The sequence below is a fragment of the Melospiza melodia genome, chromosome 4 (genome assembly GCF_035770615.1).
Source record: "Melospiza melodia melodia isolate bMelMel2 chromosome 4, bMelMel2.pri, whole genome shotgun sequence".
In the NCBI taxonomy this organism is placed as follows: domain Eukaryota; kingdom Metazoa; phylum Chordata; class Aves; order Passeriformes; family Passerellidae; genus Melospiza; species Melospiza melodia.
In genome coordinates this window covers 974,763-990,679 of record NC_086197.1, presented here as the reverse complement: position 1 = coordinate 990,679, position 15,917 = coordinate 974,763, and the positions used below count along the sequence as shown (strand labels likewise).

The following is a 15,917-nucleotide window of genomic DNA, read 5'->3' as shown; positions in this document are numbered from 1 at the left end:
TTCCTGCCTGGATTTTAATGGGTGTCATCCTGAGGTTTGGGGGTTTGGGACACAACCACCACCACTGGACATTCCTGCCTGGATTTTAGGGGATGTCATCCCAAGGTTTGGGGATTTGGGACACAACCACCACCACTGGACATTCCTGCCTGGATTTTAATGGGAGTCATCCTGAGGTTTGGGGGATTTGGGACACACTGGACATTCCTGCCTGGATTTTAATGGGAGTCATCCTGAGGTTTGGGGGTTTGGGACACAACCACCACCACTGGACATTCCTGCCTGCACTTTAGGGGATGTCACCTCAAGATTTGGGGATTTGGGACACAACCACCACCACCACTGGACATTCCTGCCTGGATTTTAATGGGAGTCATCCTGAGGTTTGGGGGAGTTGTGACACAACCACCACCACTGGACATTCCTGTCTGGACTTTAGGGAATCTCATCCCAAGGTTTGGGGATCTGGGGCACAACCACCACCATTGGACATTCCTGCCTGGATTTTAATGGGTGTCATCCCAAGGTTTGGGGATCTGGGGCACAAGCACTACTGGACATCCTTGTCTGGATTTTAAGGGATGTCATCCCAAGGTTTGGGGACCTGGGACACAACCACCACCACTGGATGTCTGGAGGAGGACCAGACCAGCAGGGCCACTTCAACAGCGGGGCCACCACTGCTGGTCCTGACTGTGCCACCCATGGGGTGTCAGTTGTGCTCTGACTTTGAGGTTTATAGCAAATTTTTCTGCATTCCCTGCATTTATTGGATCCTTCCCTTCCAGTTTCAACTCAGACTTCCAAACTCCGTGTCTGGTGTGTGTGGAGTTTGTGTGGAGTGAATTCCTCCAGCCTGGAGGTGGAGAGAGGGAGAAACTTCTTCAGCCCAGGTTTCCCAGCAGAGCCTCAGGTGTGCCATTCCCAGGAAAGTCCTGGAGAGGGACAGCAGTGGGGACAGCTGGAGCTGCCATCCCAGGGTCCTGTGGGGGTGCTGGAAGTGCCACCCTGAGCTGCTGCCACCCAGGGCTGTCCCCTCTGACACCAGCTCGTGTCTCTGAGGCTGCTGGGACCCATCCCGCTCCTGCTGTGCCCTCGGTCCCCATTGGGATCCCTGGATCTGGGACATTCCCTCGGCTCCAGAGGGATCCCAAGGGTCCCTCCAGCCCAAGCCACGCCCGGGTTCACAGCTCTGAGCTGCCCTCCCCCCACCCGAGGCCACCCTGCTCCACACATGGAACCGTCCCCTCTGTGACATCACCCCAGCCTGGTGGCACCACGGACACCCAAAGAGCGTTGGGTGTCACTAGAGGTGACAGCTCTGCTCTGGCTCTGCCACCTGCAGTGTTGGCACCGATGGCTTTGCTGTGGCTGCTCGTCCTGCTGGCCCTGCCTGGTCCCGTGAGGGGCAACTGGGACACCTGCAGGTCAGTGGCCACTCAGGGGGTCCCTGGCACAGCCTGGGCACAGAGGAGCCCCTGGGGTTCCCTGTCCCTGCTGTCCCCAAGCAGGGCACTGATGGCTTTGTGCTTCCAGGGGCACCTGCGGGCTCTCGCCCATGGTTTTGAACGAGACTTTGGTGATTCCTGAGTATGGAACCTCGCACTCTGCCAAGGACACAACCCTCAATGTCAACCCAGGGGCATGGCCTGGCATCGCCAGCATCCAGGTGACCCTGGACAATGGCACGTGGCACATGTGCTCAGGGGCACTCATCGGCCACAGCTGGGTCCTCACAGCCGCCAGCTGCTTCGTCGGGGCCGGGTAAGGATGAGCAGGGACAGGGATGTGACCCCAGCAGGGACAGAGATGTTCCCTCAGCAGGGACAGGGATGTCCCCACAGCAGGGTTACAGGTGTCCCCACAGCAGGGACAAGGATGCACCAGAGCAGGGTTACAGGAATGTCCCCACAGCATGGATGTCCCCCTGGAAGGGTCAGGGATGTCCCCACAGAAGGGCCAGGTGCCCAGGCTGCACCACCATGTGCTGCTCCATTGCTGTCTCTGTTCTCTGCTGTGGGAAGCAGAAGGCTGGGAGCTGCTGGGCTATGCCAGCCCTGTCACTGCTCCTGTCACTGCTCCCTGCCACTCCATGGCCTCCAGGAATGTCCTCGACTGGAAGGTGGTGGTTGGGGCCACAGATCTGGCCAACCCAGGCCCTGCAGCCGAGGCGTTCCCGATCAAGAAGCTCCTGAAGCACCGGAACTACGACCCGGTCACGGCTCGGAACAACATCGCCCTGGTGGAGCTGGACCAGCCCGTGGAGTGCAGTGACTACATCCAGCTGGGCTGTGTGCCCGACAGCTCCCTGGCAGTGTCCCAGCTGAAAATGTGCTACATTGCGGGCTGGAGAGCCACTCCAGACAGCGGTGAGTGCCCATCCAGGGCAGGGCCGGGCCGAGCCGCGGGCACACGGCCCCGGGCAGGGACACGGCCCCGGGCTGGGGGCTCTGCCCAGGGGCCGCCACTCAGTGCCCTCTGTGCCCACAGCCCCCAGCCCACGCCTGGTGCTACAGGAGGCCAAGGTGCAACTCATCGACGTCCAGCTGTGCAACAGCAGCCGCTGGTACGGGGGGGCCGTGCACCCCCAGGACCTGTGTGCGGGGTACCCGCGGGGCGGCATCGACACCTGCCAGGTGGGGCTGGGCCCGGGCTGGGCACAGGGACCCTGAGCCCCAACCTGGGCCCCATGGAACCCCCAGAGCCAGCACAGGGACCCTGAGCCCCAACCTGGGCCCCATGGAACCCCCAGAGCCAGCACAGGGACCCTGAGCCAACCTGGGCCCCATGGAACCCCCAGAGCCAGCACAGGGACTCTGAGCCCCAACCTGGGCCCCATGGAACCCCCAGAGCCAGCACAGGGACCCTGAGCCCCAACATGGCCCCATGGAACCCCCAGAGCCAGCACAGGGGCCCATGGATCCCCTCAGAGCCAGCCAGGCCTCAAACATGGCGGGGCCCTGTCTGGGCCTGGCCTGGTGCCATTCCGGACCCATGTCCCCACCACTGACAGGTGTCCCTTGCCCATCCCAATGTCTGTGCCCCATGTCCCTTGGTCCCCAAGGCTGGCACTGTGCCCACAGAGCTCACCAGTGCCCCTGGCAGCCCCAGCCGTGTGGATATCCTGGAGCTGCCATTCCCTGCCTGTCCCTGTCCCCTGTGCAGGGCTGGGGCAGAGCCCACCCTGAGCCAGCCCCATCCTGTTCCCAGTGAGGGTCTGGGGGCTCCAGCAGAACTGGAATGTGGGTCGGGCAGGGGCTGGGAGAGAGGATCCAACCCTGGCCCTGGAACATGGGTCAGGCAGGGCTGGGAGAGAGGGTCCAACCATGGAGGAGCCCCTGACCCCTCTCTCTCCTGTGGCAGGGGGACATTGGGGGTCCCCTGGTCTGCAAGGACAACACCGGTGACTACTTCTGGCTGGTGGGCCTGGCCAGCTGGGGCAGGGGCTGTGCCAGGGCCAGTAGGCCTGGCATCTTCACCTCACACCCAGCACTTCCACTCCTGGATCCAAGCCCACGCCGGCCCCAGCCCGACAGGGCCGGTACCGGCACCAATGGCCACGCTGAATGCGCCGGACCCACTAGGACTGCAGCCACCAGAACCCAGGACACCAGAACCCAGGCCACCAGAACCGATACCAACACAACCAAGGCCACGAGTACCGGAGCCAGAACCAGAACCGGAGCCAGAACCTGAGCCCGAACCAGAGCCAGAACCAGAGCCAGAACCGGAGCCAGAACCGGAGCCAGAACCGGAGCCAGAACCGGAGCCAGAACCGGAGGAGGACATTTCCTTCCCAAAACGCGCCCTGAAACGATTCCTCAAGAAGCTGCAGGATCTGCTGGAGCTCCTGAAGCACAGGACAGGGTGAAGGGAGGCGCAGCAGGTCCAGTTCTGGCTGCAGAGGATCTCCAGCAGCCCCAGCTGGGGCCGTGGCTGTGGGGCCAAGCCAGCCCCAGTGCCCAGGGCTGCTGTGCCCTGCCCATGTTCCTGCCCTGAGCCCGCCCCATCATCCTCCTATGGATTGAATCCTTGGATTAAAGTTTTAAAGTTGTGTTGCCCCCGGTGGGGGTTTAAGGATGGAATTGTCTAGTGTAGCAATCCTAAAAGCAAACCCATGCTCCTTTCCCTTCCACAAAAGGCAAAGATAAGGGGTTAAAAACAATTTACTGCAAACAGCCATGAGATAAGGAATCAAACAATTATTTGCAGCAATATTAATTAGAAAAGGTGTAAGACAAAGCAGTGATTTACATGGAAATCCTGTGGCAAGACCCTACCACGTTTTATCCTGGAAGTAATGCCCTTTCCATGGAAGTGAGGGGGAACACAGTGCCAGTGTCACTGCCCTGGGGTCCTGGCCATGCCCCACTCCCAAAAAATTATTCCCAAAATCACACACCCATTATCCACATTTTCAGCCCAGTTCAGCCTCCTGGGAAAACCAAGGATGGGACAATTTGGGGGGGAAAGGGCAGGGTTGGGACTGGTTTGGGGGAGACAAAGGGGAGCCAGGGAGGGGAGGAGGGAGAGAGGGAGAAACTGCTCCAGCCCAGGCTCCCCAGCAGAGCCTCAGGTGCGCCTGTCCCTGGAAAAGCCCTTGATAGGGGCAGCAATGGGGACAGCTGGAGCTGCCATCCCAGGGTCCTGTGGGGGTGCTGGAAGTGCCACCCTGAGCTGCTGCTGCTGCCACCCAGGGCTGTCCCCTCTGACACCAGCTCGTGCCTCTGAGGCTGCTGGGACCCATCCCGCTCCTGCTGTGCCCTCGGTCTCAGTTGGGATCTCTCGATCTGGGACATTCCCTCTGCTCCAGTGGCTCCCAGGAGCTGTCCTGGTTCTGGGGAAGGTTCTGGAGTGTCTGGAACGGGTCAGGATCCTGGAATGGGTCAGGATCCTGCCCAAGTCCTCCCCTGGAACATCCCACACGGAGCACAGGGCCCTGCTCGTTTGGGGTCGCCCTGACCCTGTCCCACCCCATTTCCCCACAAGTCCAAGGGGTCCCCGAGCCGTGGGGCAGCCCCGAGGCCGAGCTGGGTTACTGGAGACGGGGCCAGGCGCCTTTGGGGTGTCCCAGCTGCGGGGAGCAGCGGCAGCAGGAGGGTTTGGGGCTGCAGCCGGGGTTGCAGCAGGGCTGCAGCGAGGGGTCCCGGCCCTTCCTGATCTGGCTCTCCCCAAACTGCAGGCGCTGCTCCAGCAGCACCTTCTGCACGGCGATGTCCTTGAGCGCCTGCAGCGCCTCGGGGCCCGGCTGGCCCTGCAGCAGGTCGTAGTTCTCGGCCGGATCCGCCTCCAGGTCGAAGAGCAGCGGGGGCAGGTGCGGGGTGAGCGGGGTGAGCCCGTGGCACGCCTGGTCCGGGGTGGTGTCGCTGTGGAAGGAACCTGAGCAGCCCCCGGCTGAGCTCACACCCTGCTGCTCCCGGAGCTCCGCGCGGGGGGAGCTCACCCCAAAATCCCAAAAATCCCCAAAACCCCCCGGCCGCAAGCGCTGACCTTGCGTGAAGTAGTGCGCCTTGTACTTGCCCAGGCGGATGGCGAAGGGGCCGTGCAGGGGGTCGGGGGCCGGCGGGAAGAAGAACACGGCCCGGCGGGGGCTCTGCGGAGAGCGCGGTCAGCGCGGAACCGGAGCCACCGGCACCACCGGGAGCCCCGGCAGCCCCGGCCCCACAGCGGGCACGGAGCCCACCGGGCAGCCTGGGCACGGCTCGCAGCAGGGAGCAGCTGCCAGCCATGGGTCTGCCCCGGGCCCGGCTGCTCCTGCTCCTCCAGGTTATGTTGTGCTATATACTACATTATATACTATATTATATACTATATTATATATAGTATTATATATAAATATTATATATAATATATATATTACATAAAATAATATTACATTATATACTAATATAATATAATATTATATATAATATATATTACATAAAATAATATTATATTATATACTAATATAATATAATATAATATACATTGCAAAATATACTATAAAAGAAATTATATTAAAATATTATAGAAATATAATAAAACATATAATAAAATACATTTTAAAATATTATAAGAATATTAAAATAGTATTACATATTATAGAATTATTATAATTTAATTGATAATAAATTACAATTATAATATAATAATTATAATGAATTATAATCATTATACTTGATCTTAAATAAATTAATAAATATCAGCTTTTCTGCATGAAAAATCTGGATTATTATAATATTAATATATCATTATATATATTATATTATATTATATTATATTATATTATATTATATTATATTATATTATATTATATTATATTATATTATATTATATTATATTATATAAAATTACTATAATTGTTAATTGATAATCAATTATAAATATGATTTAATAATTATAGTCAATTATAATTATTATAATTGATATTAAATAAATTAATAAAAAGCAGCTTTTCTGCATGAAAAATCTGGGTTACTATAATAATAACAACATATTATTCTAATAATAACAACATATTATTCTATTCTATTCCATTATATTACATTATATTATATTTTCATTATGAAAGATACTATAAAAGAAATAATAGAAGATATTATAAGAATATAATAAAATATATAATAAAATACATTTTAAAATATTCATAAAATAGTATTAGATATAAATTATAATTGTTAATTGATAATCAATTATAATTATAACCAACTATAATTATTATAATTGATTTAAAATAAACTAATAAAAAGCAGCTTTTCTGCATGAAAAGTCCAAGTTGTTGTTGTTGTTATATTATTAATAATAATAATAATAATAATAATTCTTTCAAATTCAAATAAATTAATATACATTATCCTAAATAACCCCAAACAAACCACCAACCCCTCTCCTCCTCAGCAGGCCTCACCTGCCCGGACCCGAAGAGCAGCGGGCTCAGGTCGAAGCCGTCCAGGGCCACCTTGGGCAGGGCAGCGCCAGCCAGGGCGGTCACCGTGGGCAGGATGTCCAGCGTGCTGGCCAGCTCGTGGGTCACCCCTGTGTGGGGACAGCGTCACCCAGCTGGCCCGGGTCTGTCACGGTCTGTCCCGAGTCTGTCCTGGTTTGTCCCGGGTCTGTCGTGGTTTGTCCCGGGTCTGTCATGAGTCTGTCCCGGTCTGTCCTGGTTTGTCCTGAGTCTGTCCTGGTCTGTCCCGGTCTGTCCTGAGTCTGTCCCGGTCTGTCCTGAGTCTGTCCTGGTCTGTCCCAGTCTGTCCTGAGTCTGTCCCAGTCTGTCCTGATTTGTGCCGGTCTGTCCCGGGTCTGTCCTGAGTCTGTCCCGGTCTGTCCTGGTTTGTCCCAGTCTGTCCTGGGTCTGTCCTGGTTTGTCCTGAGTCTGTCCCGGTCTGTCCTGGTCTGTCCCGGTTTGTCCTGAGTCTGTCCCGGTCTGTCCCAGTTTGTCCTGGTCTGTCCTGAGTCTGTCCCGGGTCTGTCCTGGTTTGTCCCGGGTCTGTCCCAGCTCACCTGGCGCGATCCTGCCCGGCCAGTACGCCAGGGCCGGCTCCCTCATGCCGCCCTCGTAGGTGGTGCCCTTGCCACACTTGAGGTGCCCGGCGCTGCCCCCGCGTGCCATGCGCAGGGTGGAGGGGCTGGGGACAAGGACACGCTGTCACCAGGGGCCAGAGGGGCTCTGCCACCCTTGGGGGCTGTGACACACCCCAAAGGGGACACCACAGTGATGTCACCACACAGAAGGTGCCGGGGGACTTTGGGGGTGTCACATTGATAACCCAAAGCCTGAGGGATATTTGGGGGTGTCACACTGCTGGTTCAAGCCCTGGGGAACATTTGGGGGTGTCACATTGCTGTCCCAAACCCCAGGGGACATTTGGGGGTGTCACATGCCTGGTCCAACCCCTGGGGGACATTTGAGTGTGTCACATCCCTGGCACAAACCTTTAAGGGACATTTGGGGGATGTCACACTGCTGTCCCAGACCCTGGGGGACATTGGGGATTTCACACTGCTGTCCCAACACCTGAGGGACATCTGGGGGCGTCACACTGCTGAACCAAACCTCTGGGGACATCTGGGGGTGTCGCATGTCTGGCACAAAGCCTGGGTGACATTTGGGGAATGTCACACGCCTGATCCAACCCCTGGGTGACATTTGGGGGGTGTCACACACCTGGTCCCAATCCCTGGGGGACATTTGGGGGTGTCACACTGCTGACCCAAACCTCTGGGGACATTTGGGGGTGTCACATGTCTGGCACAAAGCCTGGGTGACATTTGGGGGTGTCACACTGCTGTCCCAGACCCTGGGGGACATTTGGGGGTGTCACACACCTCACCCAACCCCTGGGGGACATTTGGGAGTGCCACACGACTGGCCCAACCCCTGGGATGTTTCTGTCACAGAACACCCAGCTCACATCCTGCATCCCCTCCAAGCAGGACCTAGGGGTGACACCTGGCGCTGCCACACGGGTGCCAGCTGTGCCAGCCATGCCAGCCGTGGCCGTGCCAGCCCCTCACCCGTTGTCAGAGGTGACGAACACCAGGGTGTTGTTCTCCAGGCCGTTGTCCCGCAGGGCCTGCAGCAGCTGTCCCACGGAGCCATCGAACTCGGCCAGGGCGTCCCCGAAGGGTCCCCGGCGCGTGGTGCCCGCGAACTCGCGGCTGGCAAACTGCGGGTAGTGCGTGTGCTGGGGGGAGAGGGCACCGCCATCAACCCTCTGTGGGGACAGCCAGGGACAGCCAGCCCACCACGGGGAGGTGACAAAAGCCACCAGCCCAGAGCACGTTTGTCCCCCAGTCTCAGCGGTGGCACAACGGGGAGCTCCGGGGTGGGAAGGTTTCCCTGGGGATGGTGCAGGGAAGAGGGGAAAGCTGCGGGAAGCAGCAGCCTAAAAGCACCATCCCAATAGGATTGGGAAGAGCAAGCCCAGGTCATCCAGGAGCAGATTCTGGGGTGGCAGGAGGGGAGATGCTGCCCTGTTCTCCCCATGGGACTTGGGCTCCCTCCCCTTTTCCCATTTCCCTTTCCCTCCCCTTCCCTTCTCCCTTTCTCTCCCTTTCCCTTTTCCCTACCGTTTCCCCTTCCCTTCCCTCTTCCCTTCCCCTTTCCTTCTCCCTTTCCCCTTTTCCCTTCCCTCTTCCCTTCCCCCATTTTCCCTTCCCCTCTCCCTTTTCCCTTCCCTTTCCCCATCTCTTTTCCCTTTTCCCTTCCCCGTTTCCCCTTCCCTTCCCTCTTCCCTTCCCCTTTCCTTCTCCCTTTCCCCATCTCTTTTCCCTTTTCCCTTCCCTCTTCCCTTCCCCCATTTTCCCTTCCCTTTCCCCATCTCTTTTCCCTTTTCCCTTCCCCGTTTCCCCTCTCCTTCCCTTTCCCCTTCCCCTTCCCCTTTTTCCTTCCTTCTTCCCTTCCCCTCTCCCTTTTCCCATCTCTTTTCCCTTTTCCCTTCCCTCTTCCCTTCCCCATTTCCCCTCTCCTTCCCTTTCCCCTTCCCTTCTTGTTTTCCCTTTTCCCTTCCCTTCCCCCTTTTCCCTCTCCTTCTCTTTTCCCTTCCCTTCTTTTTTGTTTTCACTTGTCCCTTCCCTCTTTTCCCTTCTTTTTTCTTTTTTCCTTTCCCTTCCCTTCCCCTCCCTTTCCCTTTTCCCTACCATTTTCCCTTCCCTTCTTTTGTTTTCCTTTTTCCCTTCCCTTCCCTTTTCCTTTCCTCTTCTGACTTCTCCCTTCCCTTCCCTTCCCTTCCCTTCCCTTCCCTTCCCTTCCCTTCCCTTCCCTTCCCTTCCCTTCCCTTCCCTTCCCTTCCCCATTTCTCTTTTCCCTTTCCCTTTTCCCTTTCCCCCTTCCCGGCTCCCGGCGCTGCCCGTTCCCCACGTGTGACGCGTAGTAGAGCAGGAAGGGCCGGCGCTCCCGGGCGCAGCGGGCGATGAACTCGCGGCAGAAGCGGCCGTAGAGCGGCACCAGCTCGGGGAAGGACACGGGCTGCTGCACGATGCTCTGGTTCCACAGCAGCGGCACCGCCACCACGCCCTGGTCACACGTCCCGAAGCACTTGGTGTCCGGGGGAAAGCACGTCAGGTTCTGGCAGGGACCCTGCAAAACACGGCGGGGCTGCGAGTCCGGCTCGGGCACAGTGGCTTGGGTTCGTTAATTTAACATTTTTAATTTTGAGATTTTAATGGTTTTTTTTTATTTTTTCTATTCCCACCCTTTAGCTTCACGTTCAGGATGGTGAGCTGTGTGCACAGAGCAGGGAGACAAAACAATTGCTGCTCCAGCTGGGCACCAAGGACAAATGCCCCAAATCTCAGCCCAGGAGCACAAACCCCGTGGGCTGGAGAGAGAAAAACAAGCAGGGTGGGACTGCCTGGGCTAAAGCTGCAATGGGACAATGAACTGCAAGGTGCAAATGGAGCAGAGCTGATCCCAGGGACAGACCCCGGCAGCGCTCGTGCATTTTGGGGCCGTTTTGGTTCATCTTGGGTGCAGCCCTGGCTGGGCTCTGCTGCTGCCCAAGGTGCAGCCATGCAGGAGGTCCTTTAAATAAATCCCTGCTATATTTATTAAATAAATATTAAATATTATTTAATATTAACTATTAAATTTACTTATTTAATATTATATAACTATATAATATATATAAGTATATATAAGTATATTTATATATAAGTATATACTAATATAATATAATATAATATAATATAATATAATATAATATAATATAATAGTCCATTATATATTATATAAAATTTACTTATTTAGTATTTTATAAGTAAATTTAGATATTAAATTTATTCATTTAATACATTTTATTGATAATATATTTTAGCAATATTTAATAGTATATAATATATATAAAATATAATATATATATTATATGTACTATATATATTATAGATATATATAATATATATATCTATATATATATACTGTACTATATATATTATATATATATATAATATATATATAAAATATATATCATATATATAACATATATTTTATAGATATATTTTAATAATACTGATAGCATTTATATTCATTTATATTTTCAATAACATTTTATTCATTTATTTAAATAATAAATATTTATTATTTATCTAAATTTAAGAGATAATTAACAAAATAAATAAATTAAAATATATTTTTAAAAGCTAGAAATTTTCAATTTATCAATACTAAATATCAAAAATTTATTTATCCGCCTCCGTTCTAGCTCAGCCCTCTGCAGGCCCCATCCCCACTGTCCCAGCAGCCCAGGGGGTTTGCCCGCCCCAAACCCGCGCCAGCCCCGCGCTGCTCCCGGCCGAGCCCCCCAAATCGCGGCTCACCTGGTCGTGCGAGTAGGGCACCCCCAGGAAGTGCTGGAAGCCCTGGTGCACGGGCAGGAAGGAGCCGTTCCGCCCGAAGCCCAGGTGCCACTTGCCCACCATGGCCGTGGCGTAGCCGCGCTCCTGGAGCAGCTCGGCCACGGTGAGCTCGGCCAGCGGGAGCCCGCCCCGGGAGCCGGGATCGAACACGCCCGGGTAGATCCCGGAGCGCACCGGCAGCCGGCCCGTCAGCAGCGCCGCCCTGCAGCGGGACACGGACACGGGCAAGGGACAGCGGGGACACGGGCAGCGGGGACACGGACACGGAACAGCACTACCCGTCCGTCCCGGGACACCGCGGGGACAGCACCGTCCGTTTATCGCGGGACACAGAGGGTTCATGCCCGCCCGTTTATCCCGGGACACGGCGGGTTTGTCCCTCTGTCTCGGCCCGGGACACCGCGGGGTTAGCACCGCCCGCCCGTCCCGGGACACCGTGGGTTTGTCCCTTCGTCTATCCCGGGACACCGCATGCTCATCACTGCCGGTTTATCCCGGGATGCGGCAGATTCATCACCATCCGTTTATCCCGGGACACCGTAGATTCACGACCACCCGTTTGTCCCAGGATATGGTGGGTTTATCCCTCTGCCTCTCCCGGGACACAGAGGTTTGTCCCCCCATCCCTCCCGTGACACCGCGAGTTCATCCCCTCTCGTTTATCCCGGGACACCCAGCTACATCCCCGCCCATTTATCCCAGGACACCCCAGCTCGATCCCCGCCCGTTTATCCCGGGACACCCCGCTCCATCCCCTCTCGTTTATCCCGGGACACCCCGCTCCATCCCCGCCCGTTTATCCCGGGACACCCCGCTCCATCCCCGTCCGGGTTGCCGTTCCCGCCGCGGGGGCCGTACCGGGACGGGCTGCAGACGGCGGCGCTGCTGTAGAAGTCGGTGAAGCGCAGCCCGCGGGCCGCCAGCCGGTCCAGGTGCGGCGTGGCGGACGAGGGGTGCCCGTAGCTGCCCAGGTCCCCGAAGCCCAGATCGTCCGCCAGCACCAGCACGAAGTTGGGCGGGGCGGCGGCGGCGCCCACCGGCGGCAGCAGCAGAGGCAGCAGCAGCAGCCAGGGGTGCTGTCGGCCCTGCGGCCCCATGGCGCGGTGCCCCCCGTGCTCCCCCGGGTCCCGGTGCTGCCCCGGTGCGGTCCCGGGGCGGTGCCGGCAGTGCCCCAGCCGATCATGTGATGCACATGGCAGCGCCGGGGCCGCGGGGCGTGCTGGGAGTTGTAGTTCTGAGCGGCAGTGCCAGGCACGGGATGGGGCAGCGGGGAATGTCCGCAGGGAGGGACATGGCAGGGCACGGGATGGGGCAGCTCGGGACTGTCCCCAGGGAGGAGGCTCCACCCCGCTGCTGTCTCCGTTCAGGGCTGGGCACTGCCCAGGGCAGCTCTGCCTCCTGTGCAGGGAAATTTCTGGGATCTGTCCCTGCCCGCTCCTCTGGTGCCAGTGCTGGGACCTCCGGAGCAGAGCCTGAGGCCTGCTCCTACAGCAGGAGCATGAGATGGGATCAGGCAGCCTCAGAGACACGAGCTGGTGTCAGAGGGGACAGCCCTGGGTAGCAGCAGCTCAGGGTGGCACTTCCAGCACCTCCACAGGACCCTAGGATGGCAGCTTCAGCTGTCCCCACTCCTGTGCCTCTCCAGGACTTTCCGGGGACAGGCACACCTGAGGCTCTGCTGGGGAGCCTGGGCTGGAGCAGTTTGTTCCTCTCTCCACCTCCCGGCCCATCCTCCCCTCCCTGGCTCCCCCTCATGTCCCCCAAACCAACCCCACCCCACCCTTTCCCCCCAAATTGTCCCATCCTTGTTTTCCCCAGAAGACCAAACAGGACACCGTGGCTAACTGGGAACTGGAACTACTCTAATTGAAGAACAAACTGGATTCACCATCGGGGTGGGCGCAGGGGTCAGCGTGGGCAGGGCACAGCAGCCCTGGGCACCGGGGCTGGGTTGGCCCCACAGCCACGGCCCCAGCAGGGAATGCTTGCCAGAACTGGATCAGCTCATCCCGCTACTCAGGCTTTCTCTCCCTTCAGGAACTGCAGGAGCTCCAGCAGCAGGTTCAGGAATTTCCCCAGGATCTGTTGTTGGAATGAAACCTTCGAGTAATCCTCCGAGTCATCCGGGTTGGGATTCATCTCATCCTCCAGGTCAGCGTCGGGCTCTTCCTCCGGGCTCGGGATGGGCTCGGGCGGAGGAGCGTCAGCCTCAGGCGGGAGCAGCCCCATCTGCACCTGGATCCAGGTGTGGAACTGCTGCGTGGACGTGAACACCCCGGGCCGCTTGGCCCCGGCACAGCCCTTACCCCAGCTGGTCAGGCCCACCAGCCAGAAGTAGTCACCGGTGTTGTCCTTGCAGACCAGGGGACCCCCGAAGTCCCCCTGCGACAGGAGAGAGGGGTCAGGATGGGCCGGGCTGGCCTGGGCCGGCGCTGCCCAACCCGACCCCTGCAGAGCTGCATTCCTGGCTGGGTTCCATGGCAAGGCTCTGTGGGCACAGTGCCAGCCCAGGGGACAAGGGGACACCGGGCAGGGACACGGGGATGGGCAAGGGACACCCATCAGTGGTGGGGACACGGGGCTGGGAGGGCACCGGGCCAGGCCCAGACAGGGCCACGCCATGTTTGAGGCCTGGCTGGCTCTGAGGGGATCCTTGGGCCCTGAGCTGGCTCTGGGGGTTCCATGGGGCCATGTTGGGGCTCAGGGTCCCTGTGCTGGCTCTGGGGGTTCCATGGGGCCATGTTGGGGCTCAGGGTCCCTGTGCTGGCTCTGGGGGTTCCATGGGGCCATGTTGGGGCTCAGGGTCCCTGTGCTGGCTCTGAGGGGATCCTTGGGGCCCAGGTTGGGGCTCAGGGTCCCTGTGCTGGCTCTGAGGGGTTCCATGGGGCCCAGGGTCCCTGTGCTGGCTCTGGGGGTTTCCATGGACCCTGTGCTGGCTCTGGGGGTTCCATGGGGCCATGTTGGGGCTCAGGGTCCCTGTGCTGGCTCTGGGGGTTCCATGGACCCTGTGCTGGCTCTGAGGGTTCCATGGGGCCCAGGTTGGCTCAGGGTCCCTGTGCTGGCTCTGGGGGTTCCATGGGGCCCAGGTTGGGGCTCAGGGTCCCTGTGCTGGCTCTGGGGGTTCCATGGGGCCCAGGTTGGCTCAGGGTCCCTGTGCTGGCTCTGGGGGTTCCATGGGGCCCAGGTTGGGGCTCAGGGTCCCTGTGCCCAGCCCGGGCCCAGCCCCACCTGGCAGGTGTCGATGCCGCCCCGCGGGTACCCCGCACACAGGTCCTGGGGGTGCACGGCCCCCCCGTACCAGCGGCTGCTGTTGCACAGCTGGACGTCGATGAGCCGCACCTTGGCCTCCTGCAGCACCATGCGTGGGTTGGGGGCTGTGGGCACAGAGGGCACTGAGCGGTGGCCCCTGGGCAGAGCCCCCAGCCTGGGGCCGTGTCCCTGCCCGGGGCCGTGTGCCCACGGCTCAGCCCGGCCCTGCCCCAGGTGGGCACTCACAGCTGTCTGGAGTGGCTCTCCAGCCCGCAATGTAGCAGGTTTTGAGGTCAGACACTGCCAGGGAGCTGTCGGGCACGCAGCCCAGCTGGATGTAGTCGCTGCACTCCACGGGCTGGTCCAGCTCCAGCAGGGCGATGTTGTTCCGGGCCGTGCGGGGTTCGTAGTACTGGTGCACCAGCAGGGTCTTGATGTGGCGCAGCTGGGCCTCGGGGCCCGGCTGGCTCAGATCTGTGGCCCCAATCACCACCTCCCACCTGGAGATGTCTCTGAGGAGCAGGAGATGGACAGAGGGGTGACAGGGAGCAGGGCCAGGGACTGCAGCAGCACAACCGCCTTCCTGCTCTGGGCACCTCCCTGTGCTGAGGGGACATCCCTGACCCTGTTTTGGGGACAGCCCTGTCCCTGCTTTGGGTATATCCCTGATTCTCCTGTGGGGACATCCCTGTCCATGCTGTGGGGGACACCCCTGTCCCTGCTCGTCCTTACCCAGCATGGGCAAAGCAGTGAGCCACAGTGAGCACCCACTTGGGGTGGATGAGTGCTCCCGAGCACATGTGCCATGTGCCATTGTCCCAGGTGGCCTGGACGCTGATGACCCCAGGCCAGGCCCCCGGGTGGACTCCAGCAGATCCAACCGTGTACTGGGCGGTGCCATCGGAAGAATCCAAGGAGTCGTAGTCGTCCTGAGAATACTCAGCAGCCACGGAGCTGTGGTCGAACGCCATGGGCCGGAGCCCGCAGGTGCCCCTGGAAGCACAAAGCCATCAGTGCCCTGCTCGGGGACAGCAGGGACAGGGAACCCCAGGGGCTCCTCTGTGCCCAGGCTGTGCCAGGGACCCCCCGAGTGCCCCCGAGGCCACTGACCTGCAGGTGTCCCAGGTGCCCCACACGGGCCCAGCCAGGGCCAGCAGCACGAGCAGCCACAGCAAAGCCATCGGCGCCATCGCAAGTGGCAGAGCCAGCGCAGTAGGTGGCAGAGCCAGAGCGGAGCTGTCACCTCTGCTGCCAGCAGGTCGGAGTGACATCACAGAGAACCAGCGCTGGAACCTTGGAACGGTGCGGGTGGCAGGGACCGTAACGACGGCGCGGTG

At 57.7% G+C, this 15,917-nt stretch overlaps 3 protein-coding genes across 3 annotated transcripts; 1 reads left to right on the top strand and 2 right to left on the bottom strand.

Annotated features, from left to right (window-relative positions):
- The first annotated feature begins 1,356 nt into the window (after window positions 1–1,356).
- On the top strand, window positions 1,357–3,871 carry LOC134417897 (acrosin-like). Its single transcript, XM_063155768.1, is given in 7 exon segments — window positions 1,357–1,427; window positions 1,537–1,764; window positions 2,104–2,369; window positions 2,491–2,636; window positions 3,364–3,483; window positions 3,485–3,521; window positions 3,585–3,871. Coding segments are annotated over 7 exon segments (1,155 nt in total).
- A 316-nt stretch (window positions 3,872–4,187) lies between these two features.
- On the bottom strand, window positions 4,188–12,474 carry ARSA (arylsulfatase A). Its single transcript, XM_063153603.1, has 8 exons — window positions 12,190–12,474; window positions 11,293–11,533; window positions 9,839–10,057; window positions 8,494–8,663; window positions 7,480–7,604; window positions 6,887–7,014; window positions 5,491–5,593; window positions 4,188–5,379 (listed from the first exon to the last, which is right to left on the bottom strand). Exons 1-8 carry the CDS (start codon window positions 12,426–12,428, stop codon window positions 5,036–5,038), a joined length of 1,569 nt encoding a protein of 522 aa, XP_063009673.1. The 5' UTR covers window positions 12,429–12,474; the 3' UTR covers window positions 4,188–5,035.
- An 847-nt stretch (window positions 12,475–13,321) lies between these two features.
- LOC134417940 (acrosin-like) lies at window positions 13,322–15,761 on the bottom strand. Its single transcript, XM_063155809.1, has 5 exons — window positions 15,691–15,761; window positions 15,313–15,573; window positions 14,827–15,092; window positions 14,560–14,705; window positions 13,322–13,713 (listed from the first exon to the last, which is right to left on the bottom strand). Exons 1-5 carry the CDS (start codon window positions 15,759–15,761, stop codon window positions 13,348–13,350), a joined length of 1,110 nt encoding a protein of 369 aa, XP_063011879.1. The 3' UTR covers window positions 13,322–13,347.
- Between the last annotated feature and the right edge of the window lie 156 nt (window positions 15,762–15,917).

What these genes read in the sequence shown, in the direction of transcription:
- ARSA (XM_063153603.1), bottom strand. Translation starts at nt 12,428, where the DNA reads ATGGGGCCGCAGGGCCGACAGCACCCCTGGCTGCTGCTGCTGCCTCTG. An exon ending in TGCTCTTCGGGTCCGGGCAG is followed by an intron (nt 5,594 to 6,886) that starts GTGAGGCCTGCT and finishes CGCTCTCCGCAG; the next exon opens with AGCCCCCGCCGGGCCGTGTT. An exon ending in GGCGCACTACTTCACGCAAG is followed by an intron (nt 5,380 to 5,490) that starts GTCAGCGCTTGC and finishes GGGGCTGCTCAG; the next exon opens with GTTCCTTCCACAGCGACACC.
- LOC134417940 (XM_063155809.1), bottom strand. Translation starts at nt 15,761, where the DNA reads ATGGCTTTGCTGTGGCTGCTCGTGCTGCTGGCCCTGGCTGGGCCCGTG. An exon ending in CACTGCTTTGCCCATGCTGG is followed by an intron (nt 15,093 to 15,312) that starts GTAAGGACGAGC and finishes CCTGCTCCTCAG; the next exon opens with AGACATCTCCAGGTGGGAGG. An exon ending in GCGGCATCGACACCTGCCAG is followed by an intron (nt 13,714 to 14,559) that starts GTGGGGCTGGGC and finishes CTCCTGTCGCAG; the next exon opens with GGGGACTTCGGGGGTCCCCT.